The following is a 19,857-nucleotide window of genomic DNA, read 5'->3' as shown; positions in this document are numbered from 1 at the left end:
ATTTTCTATTTCGCAAAGCTTTTGAAGGAAGAACGACTGGTGAGAAGATTTTTGATGTTATAAATATTTTCTTTCAAACGAATGATCTGTGAAACAACTGTGTTGTGATTTGTACTGATGGTGCGGCTGCATTAACGGGAGAAAAGGTTTAAAGGGCGAAGTAAAGGAAATTGCTCCAAATATAGTTTAGAACCATTGCATCAGTGGCGTAGCTACCGTGTAGGCAGGCAAGGCAATTGCCTCCAGTCCCGGGCCCTTTGGGGGCCCGACATCTTTGGCTGTCTCCTGTTTTTGCAATTTTCATTAAGTAGGAGCCCGAACATGTTCTTTGCCTCCAGGCCCGAAAAAGAGTAGCTACGCTACTGCATTGCATTATACATAAGGAAGCATTAGTAGCAAAGGAAATGCAAACTGAATTGGACGAAGTTTTGAAAGATGCAGTAAGTGTGATCAACTTTATTAAAAGTGGAAGCTTAGAGTTTTCACTAACTTTGTAATGAAATGGGATCCGCTTATGAAATGCTTCTTTTATATGTACGAAAATGAGGTGGTTGTCCAGTGGTAAAGTGTTTCAACATCTTTTTGACTTCAAACATGCAGTTTTTATTGATTTTTATCAGATAAAAATCATCAGAACCTTGCTTAATTGTTTACATATCAAAAATGGCTTGGAAACCTTAGTTACCTTGTTGATATATTTGAAAGACTTAATGATTTAAATTTAAGTCTTCAAGAACAGTGAACTGATATTAATACTCAGTGATAAAATAGAAGCTTTCAAAAAGAAACAATCTTTGGAAAATTGAATTGGAGCGTAATAATACTGAGACATTCCCTTGTTTTTCTGAAATTGTTAATAGCAATAATATTGACAGTCTACAATTTAGGGATATCATTGCCACTCACCTGGCAATGCTAATTAAGAATTTTTCCAAACGATTTAATGTATCTCCAGAAAAAAAGTTGTATTCGATTTGTGAACCCTTGTTTTTGAAATTTCTTCATGCCCCGAAATTACAAGTGAGCAAAAGGAAGATCTTATCAACTGAAGTCTGACAAATCATTATTTGCATGTTTCAGGACCTCCAACTTGTGAAAATTTTTGGCTTTCCTTTCAAGAAGAGTATCCAGAATTATCAAAAATGGCGAAACAAACTTGCTACCTTTTGGGTCTACAAATTTATGTGAAGTTGAGACATAAATTTATACAAATTTATGTCTCAGGGTTATAGGTGCCTTGTGAGAAAGGCAGGTGATATTATTGTTTTATAACAATAATGAATAAACAGTAGTATTTATTAATTATATGAATAATATATTTGAATATAAAAATAAAATTAAATCAAACTATAACAGCAACACTGCTTTAACTACAAAAACAAGTTTAAAGGAAACTTGTTTTTGTAACCTTTGCTAATGAAAATGGTCTAGTAATTCTATGCAGATCAAGGTCATTATATATTTCATTTTCTGTAGACATTGCTAAATTTAATCTATTTCTGACATGGATAACATTTTTTTATTAATTTTAATTTAGAAAAGAGCATTCTCCACTAAAAATACTCAAATTTGATACATTTAATATTTATTTGTAATAAAACTCCATGTCAATATAATAAACCATGATTTCACTTATATAAAGCAGCATGATTGAAACAAAGAATATAAATTTCACCCATATTATTTCAGAATGATGCCAACTGCCTCGTGTGGCACATAAATTTAGCATTAGCATTAGTAGAGGCATTTGATGCAAGAAAGCAAGCTTATGCAGCATCAGCCAAAAAAAAAAAAAAAAAAAAAGTAACATAAATAAATAAAAATAACCACTTCCACTTCACCCCTCTGTTCGTTCGAAATACCTGTCCAGCTGAGCCTTAAACTTATTTAGGCTATCAACTTCCACGACAAGGGATGGAAGTCTGTTCCACCCACCAACCACCCGCTGGCTAAAGGCAAATTTCCGCACATCTATCCTACATCTGTCTTTCCTCAATTTGAATTTATGCCCTCTCAGGTGATTTTTCTGAGCTAGAGGAAGAATCCCATCAGCATTGAGCATGCTCAAACCATTCAAGGCTTTGTACACCTCTATCAGATCACCCCGCTGGTGCCTAGTTTCCAGACACTGTAATTTGCAAAACTTAAGCCTTTCTTCGTAAGAGAACCCCTTTGTCCCATTCACCAATCTAGTTGCCCTTCTCTGTACTCGTTCCAGCAGCTCTACATCCTTCCTGAAATGAGGCCTCCAGGCCTGTATACAGTACTCTAGGTGTGGCCTGACCATTGCCTTATACAAGGGAATAATCACCTCCTTATCCCTGCTAGAAAAATTCCTATATATCATTGACAATACACCATGAGCTACTCTTGCAGCTCGTCTGCACTGCTCAGAGAACTTCATATCTGCCTGCACCACCACCCCCAGGTCCCTTTCATTCTCTACCACTGTCAGTGTAGTACCACAGAGTTGATACGTTGCTCTGGGGTTGCTGTTTCCCATATGTAGTACTTTACATTTGTCAATGTTAAACTTCATTTGCCACCTCGAAGCCCATCTGCTCAACCTTTCCAAATCCTGTTGCAGCAGCATAGTGTCAGTAGTGTCCTTGACAACCCTGCCAACCTTCGTATCGTCTGCAAACTTGGACATTAAGCCTGATATACCATCATCAATATCATTTATAAATACAGAAAACAATAAAGGCCCCAATACTGAACCCTGAGGGACTCCACTAATAACATTAGTCCACGATGAGCAGTGTCCATTGATTACCACTCTCTGTCTTCTCAACCTCAACCACCCCTTTATCCATAGCAGCAACTTGCCTCCAATGCCACACTGCTCCAATTTGTGCAGCAGTCTTCCATGTGCAACAGTATCAAAAGCCTTTCTAAGATCCAAGTATATAATATCAAAGTTATTCCCTGCATCCAGTTCTTTTGTGACTGCATCATAGTATCCAATCAAATTGGTCAGGCAAGACTTCCCCTTAACAAAACCATGCTGTGTCCTAGCTATAACTGAAGTCTTGTCTAGATGATCCTGCAATGCTTCTTTCACCAGTGCCTCCATTAATTTTCCGGGAACAGAAGTTAAACTCACAGGTCTATAATTACTTGTGTCAGCCTTTGATCCCCCTTTGTGAATTGAGGTCACATTTGCACATCTCCAGTCAATGGGTACCTCCCCTGAGTCCAAGGAAGCTCTCATAATTATGGCTAAGGGTTTGCTTACCTCCTTTGCTGCCTCCTTTAATATAACTGGATAGATCCCATCCACCCCAGGTGCCTTTCTTGTGTTTATCTTCAACAATTTCTCCTCCACTTTGCTCTCAGTTATTACAAGATTCTCTAGCTTACTGCTAGAGTTGAATACACCTCTGGCATTCCCCTCGCTGAATAACTCCTCATGTGTGAATGTCGATGCAAAATATTCATTTAGTTTGTTAGCTACCCGAGCAGGGTCATCAACAGTTGACCCATCGATCTCAAGTGGACCAATCTGATTCATCCCCTTCCTTCTAGAGTTTACATAAGTAAAGAACTCTTTGCTGTTTTTCTTCGCATCCCTTGCCAAGGATCTCTCGTAATCTGCCTTCGCCTGCCTAACCTCCTTTGTAACTTGGTTACAGATCAACTTGTATCTATCATAGGCGTCCGTGTCACGTGTTAATTTGTATGTATCCCATGCATTTTTCTTCTCTGCCATATGCCTCATTAGTTCATCTGACAACCATTTAGGCCTAAACCTTGAACAATATTTCTTAGTTGGTATGTAAAGCCTAGTAGCTTCCACGATAAGTTCTTTGAATGCTTCCCATTTTGAATTTGCTGTTGGCAATATCATCAGTTGATCCCACTGTATAGAATTTAAATACTGTCTCAGTCCATTGTAGTCGCCTTTACGAAAGCAATACCCCTTCCCTTTACCCCTAATGGTAGTTACCTCTTTGAGTAACTCCCACTTCAGCACACTGTTATCACTGCCACCAAGTGGTTCATTTATCTGCAGATTCTTAATGCATGAAGAATCACTACTGATAATCAAATCAAGAGTATTACTCCCTCTATTTGCCTCCCGAACATTCTGATGTAGAAAACAATCATCCAATAAATCCACAAAAGCCTTGCTACTGTGTGAGTGACCAGCCCCCAAATTCCAGTCAATATCTGGGAAATTAAAATCCCCCATTATAAGACTCTCTGATTTACTGGCCCACTCTATTTCTCCGAACAGTTTCTTATTATACTCATCAGAGTCATTAGGCCTATAGCACACTCCTACTCTCAATTTTGATCTCCCAATGCTTATGTCACACCAAACTGACTCGACACTGCACTGTCCAGCGATGTCGACTGGCTTCACTTCCTTGGATTTTATGTGTTTTTTAACTAATAGCATAACCCCTCCTCCCTTCCTATCCTGTCTATCCTTTCTGTAGACATTGTACTCCCCAAATTCCAGTTCTGCATTTCTTATATCTGTGTGACACCACGTCTCTGAAATCCCACAATATCTGCCTTTGATGTTTTGAGCAATACCTCAAATTCATCAAATTTATTTACTAAACTCCTAGCATTGGTGTACACACAAGTATACATGCACCTGTTCTTTTTCTTAGCTACCCTAACACAACCCATGTGTTTACTTGTACCCCAATGATTCCCAGCAGTCTCTGAAATATCCTGCATCTTATTTTCCAGGCTGCAGCTCATTCCAATAGAAGCAGTGCAAGAATCACTTTCACCTCTGCCAGTGGCTACTGTTAATCTATTAGTCCTTGTATCCCCCCAATCTAGCAGTTTTCCGACCCACCTAACATTGCCTCGATAGCATCAGCAAACATTCTTGCACCCTTTCTATTTAAGTGTATCCCATCCCTGTAGAAGCAGTCTCTCCTGTTAACAAGTACAGACCAGGCTGAAAAAAATTCTACCCCTTGAGCCCTGCACAATCTTTCCAGGCCGAATTGATTGACAGGGCTCTCATCATATACTCCCTCCTATCGTGTCTGGGCAGAATTGCAGACACTTTCAATTTCAACCCTAATTCACGGCTTTTTTTCATCAGTGACCTGTACTTGTCAAGTAATTCCGCCGGTCTCCTACTCTTAATGTCATTAGTGCCAACGTGTACAACTATATCACCTTTTGTGCCCTTAAAAGATGATATCCGCTCTACAACGTCATCAACTTTTGCCCCTGGCAGACATACCCTGGTCCTATTCCACCTATCCTTTTTACAAAGCATGTTTCCCGTTTCCCTGACAATAGAGTCACCAACAACTACTAGTTCCTTTGGGACCAGCGCATTCTGCCTTGGGGGTTGCCGCTGTGTTCCGCGTTGACCAAGTGCAAGCTCTGGCATTGTGTGGGCAGCTAGCTGAGAGCTTGATGGGCCCCTCACTTGTAATCCTTCGAGGGCATCCACCCTATCCTTCAAGCTCTCATATAGGCCCATAACAACGCTGAGTTGTCGCCTTATCTCCTTACACTCCTTGCATCGCACACACACAAAGACATCCCCCATGGCAGTATCATGTCCCATACTTGACTGCTCCGCAAACATCAAGCAAATAGTGCATCTTATAAGGCTGTGATTCAGAGGACAACTGCCCCCCTCAGTTCTCCCCTGGGCGAAATCTCACACCATTGCTGTAATTTGTGTGATGGTTATTGCAAATATAAGTTTGTCATTTTTATTTGAAAATATCCATTTGTATTTTGGTAATGTTTTATGTATCACTGCAGTCAGTGATATATAGAAGTGCGAGGACTTTGTCATAAAGAATCAAATGGTATTTATTCATATTTTCATGCCTAAAATAATAAACGACAAGCAGATGCATTTATACTTATTTAAAAACAAAGCATCTAATATTTTTTATCTTCATTCAGCAAAAGATCTATACATAAATGTGTTTATAAGGAGAACATTCGAAGGAATGGACATTATTCAAAAAATATTGCCTTGCTGATGAATGTGCAGTATGCATATCATTTTTAACTGCTGGAAAATAATAGTTTGCAATGATATAAAAAGTTATTTAGAATAAAGAAAAGTAAGCAAAATTGCAGTTTTGCTTACTTTAACTCTCTAACACCAAGGTGGAAGCCTATGATGTCCTGTCATCATCTGTCTTCCATTTGCGGTGGTAGTTCTATGATAGTGTGGTAATTTTGCCACTCCAGGTAGAACATTGTTGAAATGATTGCAAGGAGAACTGCATCAGGCCATTGCAGCTTGATGGAAGCAGCCAAACCCACCACTGAACTCAGGCCCAATAATGCTACTATACTGCTCAACAAATTAAAATGTTTTTTCATGAATATTTTATCGTGAACACTGTTGCCGAAGACGAATATTTGATATAATAGGCATCCTGGCATGAAAATTCCTAGTATCCCATGGAAATTGATCTACATTACAGAGTCGCACATGCAAACTATTAATGCCTTTAAAAATATGTTACTCAGTGGGACAGCAATATCTTCAGTACTTGGGACGGCAAGTTGTCATTTAGATGATTCTTTGAGATGGTGAGTTGTTGGATGACTTGAAGCCATGCCGGCGAGGTAACAAGTTGGCTTAAAGTGTCACACAGTGTCAAGAGACAGGAACCATTACAGAAAGAGCTGGCCAGGGTTACCCAGAGCAGACTGTTATCTGGCTCTAACAGCAAGATGGAAACCTACTGTGTCATGTCATGAACTATCTTTTGAGGTTGCTGTAGCCACAGGTTAACACATTTCCAACCAGAATGTGTTAAGAAGGCTCAATTCAAGTGGACTATTTGAAACTAGAGCCATGAACATGTGACTTGTAGTAGTCCTGACAAACGGGTTACAGTTCTGTTCTCTCTGATGAATCCCATTTTAGCCTATAAACAGATTCTAGATGTTATTTCATCTGGAGATGAGCAATGCAGTACCATCCCTTCAACATCACAGGAAGGGACATTTACAGTGGAGGTGGTCTCATGTGGGGCGGAATAATGATCGACGATTGCACCCCCCTGTTTTTAGGCTACTGTAACTGCACAGAGGTACAGAAAACATCCTTGAATCCTATGGCAATTTTTAGTGGTGTGGTTAGCCCAGATTCTTTTCAGGCACAAGTCTATTGCACAAAGAGCTCAAGTGGTGGCAGAATATCTTGAAACTGGAGATATCCGATAAATGCTGTGGCCAGTACGATCACCAGACTTAAATCCGATTGAACACGTGTTGGATGCACTTGGTCGTCGCATTGCATGTCGACAGCCAACTTGGTGAGCTAAGGTCTGCGCTGGTGGAAGAATTGGATTTGTTGCCATAAAATCTTATCCTTATATTAAGCATGGTTTGCTGGCATCAGGCCTGTTTAGCTGTTGGAGGGGATCATACACAGTATTGTGATATGACGATATTTTTGAGCATATTTATCGACTTCTGTAATGTGATCTTTTTGGTAATTCTTATACAAGCTCTATAAATGTCTAGTATACCTGTCTGAAGTTTCAGCTATCTCCTCATTTCATTGTTATTCTACGGTATACCAACATACCAAATTTTGTGGCGTCATCTCAAACTCTGCACAAGTTACCAAGTTTTCACGGTGTTCTGTTAATTTTGCCAAGCAGTGTATTTTATTGCAACAGATAATGTGTGGATGATTGACCTACAAGTTTACGTATTAACTCGGCCCTGACTTCCCGTTCTTTGAAATCAATTCATTATTTTTCTTTTTTTTTTTTTTTTTTTCACTAAACAGCATTCCAACAAAGGTTTTAAATAAAGTGCTGCTGAGCTTTTTCAGTTCTATTCCTTAAAATAATGTGAACAAATAGCACATTACTGAGAGAGTGGTGGTGTGTGATAAGCATTAAATAATTAAGGCTACGGAGCATCATTTGCTATATTCTGTTTGTAATCGTTTTTATTCTTTAATCCAATTTTTTCAATAAAAACATAGTTCCTAGGATATAAAATACTGCAACTCTCAAAAGACACCACTCATTTTTGTTATACTTTGTACAATTCCTAAACATCACACCAATGTGCAAATAATATTTTCTTTGAAAGTACACCGGACAAAGAAAAAAAAAACTGAATTGTTATATTAGAGCCACCTAGAAAGTTACTTTAAACTACCCATGTGTGTTGCGTCTATAAATTGCATGTTCTCTGGTCGAGTTTCTTGCTTTGCTGGATGAAAAACTTATATTTTTTTTCGGGGAAAATCAATGCCTGAGACTGACGAATTCAGCCATGGAATGAAAAAAGTACATAAAAGTTCTTCGCTTTATCGACGAGATTTGAACTTCGGCATTTTCCATCAGGTATGGAGAGAATGGTGATGGTATGATTGTGCTACACGCGCAGATGACATACCAGACAGTAGGACAAAATCGAATAGAAGTCTACACTAAAAGCAATTCATCAAAACAACTGCCCACATGGGTAGCACAGTTGGTATACAATAATAAAATTTATTCGCAAAATTTTACATGGATACGATTCCCGTTTCAGGAATCCAGAGGAGTCTAACAATCTAATTGGAGACATATTTACTTACATACAAACTGCTAAAATATTGAAAAACTGCATACTGTAACCGATGATTGAGCTGAAGTAGTAGAAGAAAAATTTCCTGACTGTTTCTTTATTATGTGATCTACAGAGATTGAGTTTCATGCCCCAGAAGGCCCATAGCGCTTTTGAGCGTAGTTACTGGATATGATCCTTATAACTCACATTTTCGTCCATTATCACCCCTAAAAATTTAACTGAATTCGGCGACGAGTAGATACCCCGCAACTGAGGGCTCCAGAGAGACTGCTGATTGAGGTCTGCTTGTGCTCTCCGTGAGAAGATGATATACTTTGATTTTCACCGTCCTTAATTTATTACCATCCTCCCCACACCTGGTGGAAAAGACTTGAATTCGAATCCTGTCAATGACGTGACGAATTTTTATCGACTTTTTTCCCAACGTAGCTGAGTTAGTCGGTCTCATACAAGGTTATCATGGTTTTTTTCCCCACAGAAACTTGAGTTTTTCGTCAGGCAAACAGCAAATCAACCACAGAACACGTGCAATTTACAGACAATGTGCAACATACGGTGCAATATGGTGCTCATGCATCTAAAACCATACAACAATATCAAAGAAATTGATTACGGAATTGGCTTTCTTGGAATATTATAATTCCTATTAACCAAATATAATTTAGGTGAAGAACACGAATGCATAACTGCTTAATCGATGTGGATGAGATTGTCTATGTTTTTTTAAGTAAAATGCATTCCGATTTTTGTTTCATTTTCATATATAAATTACGGTAACTTAATAAGTTTACAAGTTAACTTAATAATTAACTGATTGATTACAGTCCAGTACAATAATGCTGCCCAGTGGTCTTTTTTTCTTGTTTCGTGAAATAATATTAGGATGTCGTAGAAAAACAAAGCATGTAAAAAATTATACCAGCTTGGTTTCCGGAAATGTAACCCCAGTGGCTCACATCTGGTGAGTATGGGCTTGGCACACCCAGGGTCCTGAGCTGGATATCATCATTCTTCTCTTTCTTGGTGGATCCATTCTACTTCTCTCTCTCTCTCGGGGTAATTTAGAATTTTTTTTTTTTTTTTTTTTGCTGGTGCAGCATAAGCCTCAGGCTTCCTTGCACCATATAGCTAATAACAATGATAACTTCTTTAGAGTGCCTTTTTTTCCCATCTTTTCATATTTAGAATTCGATTTCTCGTTTTCATCTCTGAAAACTTTATTTTTCCGATTACTTTATGTACGTGTACTAGTCACAGATCTCAGTACAATTGATTACCTGCAGTTTGAGGTGGAACGATTTCTTCGGGGTAGATATTCGTCCACTTTGTAGCAAGTGTGTGTTAGCCCAAGCAATTGAGGCTATGAAGCGTCAATACATTGTGTCTGTAAATTGCGTGTATTCTGTTATCTATTTGCTTGTATGATGAATAAAATAATCCGAGTTCCTGGGAGAAAGACTTATGTTAGACGACTGACTCATCTATGATGTCAAAGTAGCCTATAAAATTCCCTTGTGTCATTGACGGGATTCAAACCCATGCCTTTTCCATCCAGTGTGAGTAGGATGGCGATCGTATCAACTATGCTGTCCGCGAGCGCTTGTGGGAAGCAATTGAGTCGACATAGACCAGCAATCTTGTGGCATTTAACACCTCATTGAGTGTATGCCACAGTGAATCTAGACTGGTCTGAGGACCGAACAGGAATCTACTCGGTATTAGGCAATGTGTCTAATAAAGGGTGTTTTTAGTGTGTCTAATAATAAATCTACTCGGTATTAGGTAGTGTGTCTAATAATACCACTCACTGTAAGCCCGCGTGAGTAAAATCGCCGTCCTCTGCTCACCTAGTGGAAAAGACCTACGTTCGAGTCCCGTCGAAGACGGAAGGAATTTTTCTGAGCCTTCTTCACAATGTGGCTGGTTTATCGATTTCAGGCGATTGTAGCATGGTTTTTTCTCCCGGAAATTTGGATTTTTCGTTCAGCAAACTGAAAAGCGACCGAAGAACACACGCAATTTACAGACAGTATACACGAAGCAATATGGCCTTAGTCGCTGATGCGCCTAAATTCTTACTAAAACAAAGAACTCACTGTAAATGTAAACACAATTCATACGTGTATATAAGGCAAAAGATACAAATAAAAATAGCAAAGAGTTCTTTACTTATGTGAACTCAGAAAGAAAGGGATGAATCAGATTGGACCACTTAACATAGATGGGTTCACTATTGATGATCACGCTGACGTAGCTGATAAAACTGAATGAGTATTTTGCACCTCCTTTCAAACATGAAAAGTTAATCAAGGAGGGGAATGCCAGAAATTTATCAAACTCTAACAGGGAGCTAAGTGATTTTGTAATAACTGAGAGCAAAGTGGAGGAGAAATTGTTGAAGTTCAACATAAGGAAGGCACCTGGGATGGACGATATCTATCCAGTTATATTAAACGAGACAACAGAAGAAGTAAAGCAAACCCTTAGCCATAATTATGAGAGCTTCTTTGGACTAAGGGGAGGTTCCCATGGACTGGAGATGTGCAAATGTGTCACCAATTCACAAAAGGGGTTCAAAAGATGACACAAGTAACTATAAACATGTTAGTTTAACTTGTGTTCCAGGGAAAATAATGGAGTCACTGGTTAAAGAAGCATTGCAGGATCATCGAGACAGGACTGCAGTAATAGTTAAGACACAGCATGGGTTTATTAAAGGGAAGTCTTGTCTGACCAATTTGATTGGATTTGATATGGCCACAAAAGAACTGGATGCAAAATATTATTTTGATATCATATACTTCGATTTCTCCGTAGCCGAGTGGTCGGGAGCGAGAGTGCAGTAGAACACGCTCTTTGACTAGACCGGGATTCAAGCCCCTGACTGTTGAACACGGTCGATCTGCCAACCCGCACTGGACCAGCATGGCAGATTATGGTCCATTTCTCTCAGCATGAATTGTTGAGGAGGCTTCCATCCTGCAGGAGGTTGATAATGGCTGCACTTTACCTTTTTACTTGGATTTCAGGAAAGCTTTTAATACTGTTGCGAATCGAAGACTACTGTACAAATTGGAGGAAGAATGGCCTTAAGATGAAGCTTCTTCATCAAGATCAAGTTGCTACAATGGATAAAAGGATGGTTGAGTGGGAGACGACAGAGAGCGGTAATCAATGGACACTGCTCTTCGTGGACAAATGTTACTAGTGGAGTTACCTAGGGTTCGGTGCTAGGCGCATTGTCGTTTTGTGTATTCATCAATGATATTGATGAAGGTATATCAGGCTTAATATACAAGTTTGCAGATGATACAAAGGTTGGCAGGGTTGTTAATGATAGTGAAGATAGTATGCTACTCCAACTGGTCTAGATAAGTTGAGCAAATGACCTCAGAAGTGGCAAGTGAAGTTTAACATAGACAAATGCAAAGTACTGCATATGGGTCGCAATAACCCAAGAGAAACTTACCAACTGTGTGGTACTAGACTCATGGAAGTGGAAAGTGAAAAAGGCCTGGAGGTAATTGTGCAGTCTGATATGAAGTTCGCTGAGCAGTGCAGACGGGCTGCGAGGGCAGGTCATGGAGACTTGTCAATGATATATAGGAATTTTGCTAGCAAGGACAGCGAGGTGATTATCCCGTTCTACGAGGCAATGGTCAGACCACACCTTGAGTACTGTGTACAATTCTGAGGCCTCATTTTAGGAAGGATGTAGAGTTGCTAGAATGAGTACAAAGATGGGAACAAGATTGGTGAGGGGAACAAAGGGGTGCTCTTTCCAAGAAAGGCATAAGTTCTGTAAATTGCAGTGCCTGGAGATTAGGCACATGCGAGGTGATTTGATCTGTGGCGTAGCTAGGGGGGGGGGGGGTAGGAGGCGCGGGGCGGACCTCCCCAGGCGGAACTTTTCACTTAAGACACAATTTTATTTTTCGACGATTCTTTTATTTATGTTAACTTAGTAATTTTTATTACTTAATTAATAATTAGTTTTTAACAATTATGCTTACAACTAAAATAAATAAAATATAAATATAACAAAACCGTTACATTTCCCTATCATACTATAAATCAAATTCTTAAAAATAAAACAATAAAACGCATGGCACGACGATTGCTTTATTGGTTTATTGCTTATACCGCGGCAGCTGCGTCTCAGCAGCAGAGAAAGCAAGAAAAATAACATTTATGAATGTTGGAATTAAAGTTTTACTTCAAAAATAAACATAGTGTTTTAATTTATTTCCCTATACGTCGTTTTGACTTTTTGTAGTTTTTTTTTTGGTGTGTATTGAGAGGGGCGCAATCTCAGGAACCGCCCCGGGCGGCAAAAGCTCTAGCAACGGTACTGAATTTGATTGAGGTGTATAAAGCCTTGAATGGGTTCAGCAAGGTGAATGCTGATGAGATTCTTCCTCTTGCTCAGATTACGAACCTGAAGGGGTATAGATTCAAATTCAGGAAAGACAGTTGTAGAATAGATGTACGGAAATTTGCCTTTAGCCAGCGGGTAATTGTTTGGTGGAACTGACTTCCATCTGTTGTTATGAAAGTTGATAGCCTAAATAAATTTAAGGCTGAGCTGGACAGGCATTTGGAATGAATGGAGGGGTGAAACGGGAAGTTTTTTTGGATTTTTTTTTGCTAATGCTGCACAAGCTTGCTTTCTTACATCGTATGCCTCTGCTAATGCTAATAAGCCATCCGAGTTGTGCTGATACATGTATTTAGATGTAAACGTTGCTCTGCTATAAATTGGCTGATAACATCCTTAATTACAAGGGCTCACATCTGGTGAGAATTGGCTTGGCACGCCTAGGGTCCTGAGCTGGATATCATCATTCTTCTCTTTCTTGGTGATTCCTTTTTACTTTTTCTCTTGTTCCTCTCTCTCTCTCTCAGGGCACCGAGAATTTTTTTTTTGGCTGGTGCAGCAAAAGCCTCAAGCTTCTTTGCATCATATGGTTAAATATAATAATAACAAATAACAATAATAATTGAGTGACCGCTACTGTTAAAATAACGCACAGTTGATCACGCATTAATTCCCAGGGGCTCACATCTGGTCAGTATGGTTTTGGCACACCCAGGGTCCTGAGCCTGATACCATCATTCTCTTTCTTCGTGATTCCCTTCTACTTCTGACTCTCTCTCTCTCTCAGTGTAACTCAGAATTTTTTTTTTTTTTTGGCTGGCGCAGCATAAGCCTCATGCTTCCTTGCACGAATAATAATAATAATAATAATCTGCCAACTTTCGCTGTGCTTTGAAGTACTGCATTTGTTTTCGAAACTACCGCCGTATAGTGTGGCGCTGAAGTCAATTCATGTTTGTCTGCAAAATTAAGCAGTTTTGTTTCAGAGGAAATCTGCTGCTTTGTATAAATCTGTAGAAAAATTGCGTAAAATTATTATTTTTTTAATGTACTTGGAATAGTGTGAACAAAGAAGTTAAAGGAATTCTAAATTAAACTAGTGTAAAGTAATAAATAGCAATGCCGGCTTACGAGTTAGTTTTAATAATGAAAAAGATGAATCGGGTAGGCAGCATGTTATCATTTGCATTAAAATTAACAAAAATGTTCCCTTGTCTAATGAAATGTTTCTTTTGATGTTCAGTAGTCTGTGTAAAATCTGAATATATCTGGCTCTCTAACACGAATCACCTCAGAATTGGTCTCACCCTAGAGGACAACTGTATGGCTCTTTTTCTTTGCAGTATCATAAACTGTGTTATTGATGCTCTATCTCTTGAACAAATAAAATCGCCTTGCCTTTACTATATCCGAATGAATTCTTGTAATGAAACATTACTTTCTACCAGCTCCCCCTCTTACTCGTCATTTAATTGCTAATCCAGTGTTGTTTCCTTCTGGTAAGAAGGAAACAACACTGGATTAGCAATTAAATGACGGTAAGAAGGAAACAACACTGGATTAGCAATTAAATGACGAGTAAGAGGGGGAGCTTTCCTTCTGGTAAGAAGGAAACAACACTGGATTAGCAAGTAAATGACGCCACTTCCTCTGGAGGTGTACCCATAAACTGGAAAATAACTGTTTAACTTTCCCAGATATTGACTAGAACTTCTCTAGACATATTGGATGACTTTCCTGCATCAGCATGCTGGAGAGACAAGTGAAAGGAATACACTTGATCTGATTATCAGCCTTGACTCTTCATTATGAATCTCCAGATAAAACAACTGGGAATCAGTGGGACCAGCTGATGTTAACAATTGCAAATTTTAACCATTGATGAACCTGCCAATAAATAAATAAATATTTTCATCTGCATTCATATGTGATAAAGTTTTTAGGGATGAGATACCAAAAGTGGAAGGAGTTAAATTAGTTTATGATAACTGAAAGGGAACTTGAAGTTAAAAGTAAATAAGTATCTGGGACTGATTGAGTAGCAAAAGAGACTGGAGATGTGCAAATGTCTCTCCAGTTCATGAAGAGGAATCTGAGGGCAAAGTGAATAATTACAGACTCGCAAGCTTGACTTCTGTGCCAGGCAAAATAATGGAGTCAGTGGTTAAGGAAGCAATGCAGGGCCATGTTGAAACAAATGAAGCTATACAGCAATGACAGATTTGTTCAGGGGAGGACATGGCTGATCAGTCTGATTGGTCACAAAGGAACTGAATGAAAAAAATCATTTTGACATCGTATACAGGTAACACCCACTTGGGGAAGTGCATTCCTGGCAAAAGAAAATAGTAAAATGACAAAAACAACATGACAAAATACTTTATACATTGTATAGATGTTATTTTAAACTAAGTACCTGTGTACCTTAGAAACATATAGCACTTATGGAGGGTTAGCTTTTTTTTTTTTTTTTTTGTTTAAGCAAAATGTCTGTAACACTCAAGTGATCACAACCCTTTTTCATTGCACTTGTTCAAAGTTATTGCCACACTACTCCAATAAATTCATGCATTGATTAGTAATTAGTAGTGGCAAATTATACAAGAAAGCAAGCTAATAGAGCAGAAAAAAAAAAAAATCCTGTTTCACCTGTCGATCCCTTCCAATAGTTTGTTTAGTTTTTTCTTTAATTTAATCAAGTTTTCTACTTCCACAACAACAGATGGAGGTTTATTCCAACAATCAGCCACCCTCTGGCTGAAAGCAAACCCCCACACATCTGAAACCATCCTTCCTAAATTTGAATTTATGCTCCCTCATTTGCATAGTGTGAGCAAGATGAAAATTCTATCACCATTGAGTTTGCTCAAGCTATTAAAACACTAAACACCTCATAGGTGCCTAGTCTCTAGACCCTGCAATTTACAGAATTGAAGCCTTTCTTGTTAAGAGGCACTCCCTTTGTTCCCCTCAACAGTCTCATTGCCCTTCCCTGTTCTCATTTCAACAGCTCTACATCCTTCCTAAAATGAGGCCTCCAGACCTGAATGCAGTACTCATCATGTGGCTTGACAATTGCCTTATACAAGGGGATAATCACCTCCTAGAAAAATTCCTGTACATCATTGACAAAACTCCATGAGCTCTCCTTGCAGCCATCTACACTACTCAGAGAAATTCATATCTGACTGCACAATTACTCCTAGGTCTTTTTGATTTTCTACTACCCAGAGTGTAGTACCACTCAGTTGGTACGTCACTCTGGGATTACTGCTACCCATATTCAGTACCTTGCATTTGTCAATATTAAATTTCAGCTTCCATTTCTCAGCCTGTCTGCCTAATTTTTTAAAAATCTTGTCACAGTAGCTTACCATGATTACTGTCATTAACCACCCTGCCAACTTTGTATCATTTGCAAATTTAGGCACAAAGCCTGATATACATTCATTAATAAATACAGAAAACAACAGTGGGCCCAGCATCAAACCCTGTGAGACTCCACTAATGTTATTGCATGAAGAACAGTGTCTATTTATAACCATCCCTTTATCCATAGCATAACTTGCCCTTAATGCCACAGTACTCCAAGTTTTACAGCAGGCTTTTTACAAAAGCTTTCCTGAAATCCAAGTATATGATATTAAAATTATTTTTTTCATCCAGTTCCTTTGTTACTGCATCATAGTATACAATCAGATTGGTCACACAAAACTTTCCCTTAACAAACGCTGCATGTGGCTGAAGTGTAACTGCATTCCTGTCTACATTGTCCTGCATTACTTCTTTAACCAGTGACTATTATTTTCCCTGGAACAGAAGTTAAGCTAAGAGGTGTGTAATTACTCATGTTATTCTTTGATCCCCCTTTTGAATCCTTTTGGGGATACAAATATTAATGTATCCCTTTTGGGATACATTAGCACATCTCCAGTCCATGGGAACTTCCCCTGAATCCAAGGATGCTCTCATAATCATGACTAAGGGTTTGCTTGCCTTTTTTGCAGCCTCCATTTAATTGGATAGATCCCATCTACTCCAGATAGATCCCATCTACTCTGGATAGATCCCATCTACTCTGGGTGCTTTTCTTATGTTTATCTTCAACAATTTCTCTTCTCCTTTGCTCTCAGCTATTACAAAGTCTTTTAGCTCCCTGATACAGTTCAATAAACTTCTGGCATTCCCCTCTCTAAGTAACTCCTCCTGTGTGAATGTCGATGCAAAATACTCATTCAGTTTGTCAGCTACCTGAGAAGGATCATGAACAGTAGAACCATCAATATCAAGTGGACCAATCTGATTCATTCCCTTCCTTCTAGAGTTTACATAAGTAAAGAAGTCTTACCACTTCCTCTTTGCATCCTTTGCCAAAGATTTCTCGTAATCTGCCTTCTCTTGTCTGATCTCTTTTTTGACTTGATTACAGATTAGCTTATATCTATCATAGGCTTCTGTGTCTCCTGATACTTTATATGCATCCCATGCACTTTTTTCTCTGCCACAAGTCTCATTAGTTCATATAACATCCATTTAGGCCCAAACTTTGGAACAGTATTTCTTAGTTGGTTTGAAAAGCCTAGTAGCTTCAAAAATTAATTCCTTGAATGCTTCCTATTTAGAATTTGTTGTTGGTAACATCATCAGTTGGTTCCACTGTATAGAATTTAAAAACTGTCTGAGACCACTGTAGTCAACTTTACAAATGCAAAATCTCTTCCCTTTACTTCTGATGGTAGTTACATCTTTGAGTAAATTCCACATCAGTACACTGTGATTACTGCCACCTAGTGGTTCCTTTATCTGCAGATTTTTAATGCATGAATAATCACTGCTGATAATTAGATCAAGAGTATTACTCCTTCTGGTTGCTTCTCGAGCATACTGCTGAAGAAAACTGCTAATAAATCCACAAAAGTCTTTCTAGTGTGCGAGTGACCAATCCACAAGTTCCAGTCAATATCTGGGAAGTTAAAAGCCCCCAGTATAAGACAATCTGATTTACTGGCCCACTCTATTTCTCTGTACATTTGATTGTTGTACTCATCAAACTCGATTAGGCCTATAACACACTCCTACTCTGATTTTTGTCCTTCCAGTGATTATGTCACACCAAACTGACTTGACATTGCACTGGCCACCCATGTCAACTGAATGCACTGCCTTAGATTTTGATACTTTTTAATAATGTTGCACATAAAAGGCTGCTGTACAAACTGGAGCAATGTGGCATTAAGGGCAAGTTATGCGGTGGATAAAGGGATGGTTAAGTGGAAGAAGACAGAGAATGATTATCAATGGGCACTGCTCTTTGTACACTAATAACATTAGTCCAGTGGGCCCAGGGTTCAGTGCTGGGCCCATTGTTGTTTTCAATATATATCAGTGCCATTGATGGTGTATCAGGCTTAATGTCTAAGTTTACAGATGATACAAAGGTTGGCAGGGTGGTTAAAAATAGTCATCAGGGCGAGCTACTGCAACAAGATCTGTGAAAATTGGGTCGATAGGCTGAGAAATGCAAGGTACTGCACATGGGTAGCAGTAACCCCAGGGTAACTTATCAACTGTGTGATACTACACTCAGGGTAGTGGAGATTGAAAAAAACCTGGAGGTATTTGTGCAGTCAGACATGAAATTCTCTGAGCAGTGCAGACATATACAGAAATACATTTCTGTGATATACAGAAACTTTGCTAGGAGGGATAAGGAGGTGATTATCCCTTTGTATAAGGCCATGGTTAAGCCATATCTTTAGTACTTACAGTACTCAAGATATGGTGGTCCCACTTTAGAAGGGATGTAGATCTGTGAGAACGAGTGCAGAATAGGGCAACCAGAGTGGTGAAGGGAACAAAAGGATGCTCTTATCTAAAATGGTTTCAGTTCTGCAAATTGCAGTGTCTCAAGACTAGGCACCTGCAGGGAGATCTGATTGAAGTGTTTAAATCCTTGAATGGATTGAGTAAGCTGATTGTTATTGGTATTCTTCCACTTGCTGAGACAACACACATGTGGGGGACATAAATTCAAGTTGAGAATGATGGTTGCAGGATAGATGTGTGGAAGTTTGCCTTCAGCTAGCAGGTGGTTGATTGTTGGAACAGACTTCCATCTTTGTCGTGGAAGTGGATGGAGTTGAATAAATTCAAGATAGAACTAGACAAATTTTTTGAGGGTACAGATGGGTAAACCCTGTAGGTTTCCCCCCCCCCTTTGGCTGAAGCTGTTTGAGTTTGCTTTATTGCATCATTTGCCATTATTACTACTACCTTTGGCATCAGTACTGTAGGTTTTCAATCTCAGTATTGAAAAAAATAGTAAATTAATGTATAGTATATATAATTATTTTTTTATGTACAGGGTTGTTAAAATTAAAGTATCCCTATCAGAGGTGTATTGCTAAAAAAAAAAATAGTACCGGAAAGTTCATCGTAAAAAAAATAGTACAGGAACGCTTGTTCTCCAGAAGACTATATGATAACGCCACATCAACTGTACAGTAACTGAATCAGACTCCATACTTGCGGTTCATAGAACAACCAGTTTTAGCGTTTACACGCATCACAGTATATCTCATTCGTTGGATCTCTTATCTAACACATTGTACTTTAGTAAGAAACATTCACGTTTCATTGTGAAATTTATATATTTGTTTTTAAATAAATTTTTAAAGAAATCTATTAATTTTAAAGATTACTGTTAATATATATATTTTAGTAGCAATGGGTAAAATAAATATTTCTCCCTCCCCTTTGATTATGCCATCGTTTCATAATATTAGGTGTATAAATTTAATAATTTTCTATTATGACATTTAGAAAAAGTACCGGAACGTTCTTCCGGCCCGAATACACCACTGACCACTATGTAGAGGGCTCTGGAGCGAGTTCTAAGGCTCATACTGAAGAGAAATTTGGACAAC

General features: G+C 38.7%; 1 protein-coding gene across 2 annotated transcripts in view; it reads left to right on the top strand.

Moving 5' to 3' along the window:
• Window positions 1-13,905: 13,905 nt before the first annotated feature.
• Window positions 13,906-19,857, top strand: part of mRpS6 (mitochondrial ribosomal protein S6) — a 41,615-nt gene continuing 35,663 nt past the window's right edge. For both annotated transcript variants that reach the window (XM_090379315.1, XM_090379314.1), the window contains exon 1: window positions 13,906-14,095. In XM_090379315.1, coding sequence (XP_090235441.1) covers window positions 14,051-14,095 — 45 coding nt within the window. In that variant the 5' untranslated portion in view covers window positions 13,906-14,050. The remainder of the gene's footprint in view (window positions 14,096-19,857) is intronic.

Source organism: Mastigoproctus giganteus, chromosome 8 (assembly GCF_048544385.1).
Source record: "Mastigoproctus giganteus isolate SK-2022 chromosome 8, ASM4854438v1, whole genome shotgun sequence".
In the NCBI taxonomy this organism is placed as follows: domain Eukaryota; kingdom Metazoa; phylum Arthropoda; class Arachnida; order Uropygi; family Thelyphonidae; genus Mastigoproctus; species Mastigoproctus giganteus.
This window is presented reverse-complemented; position numbering and strand designations above follow the sequence as displayed.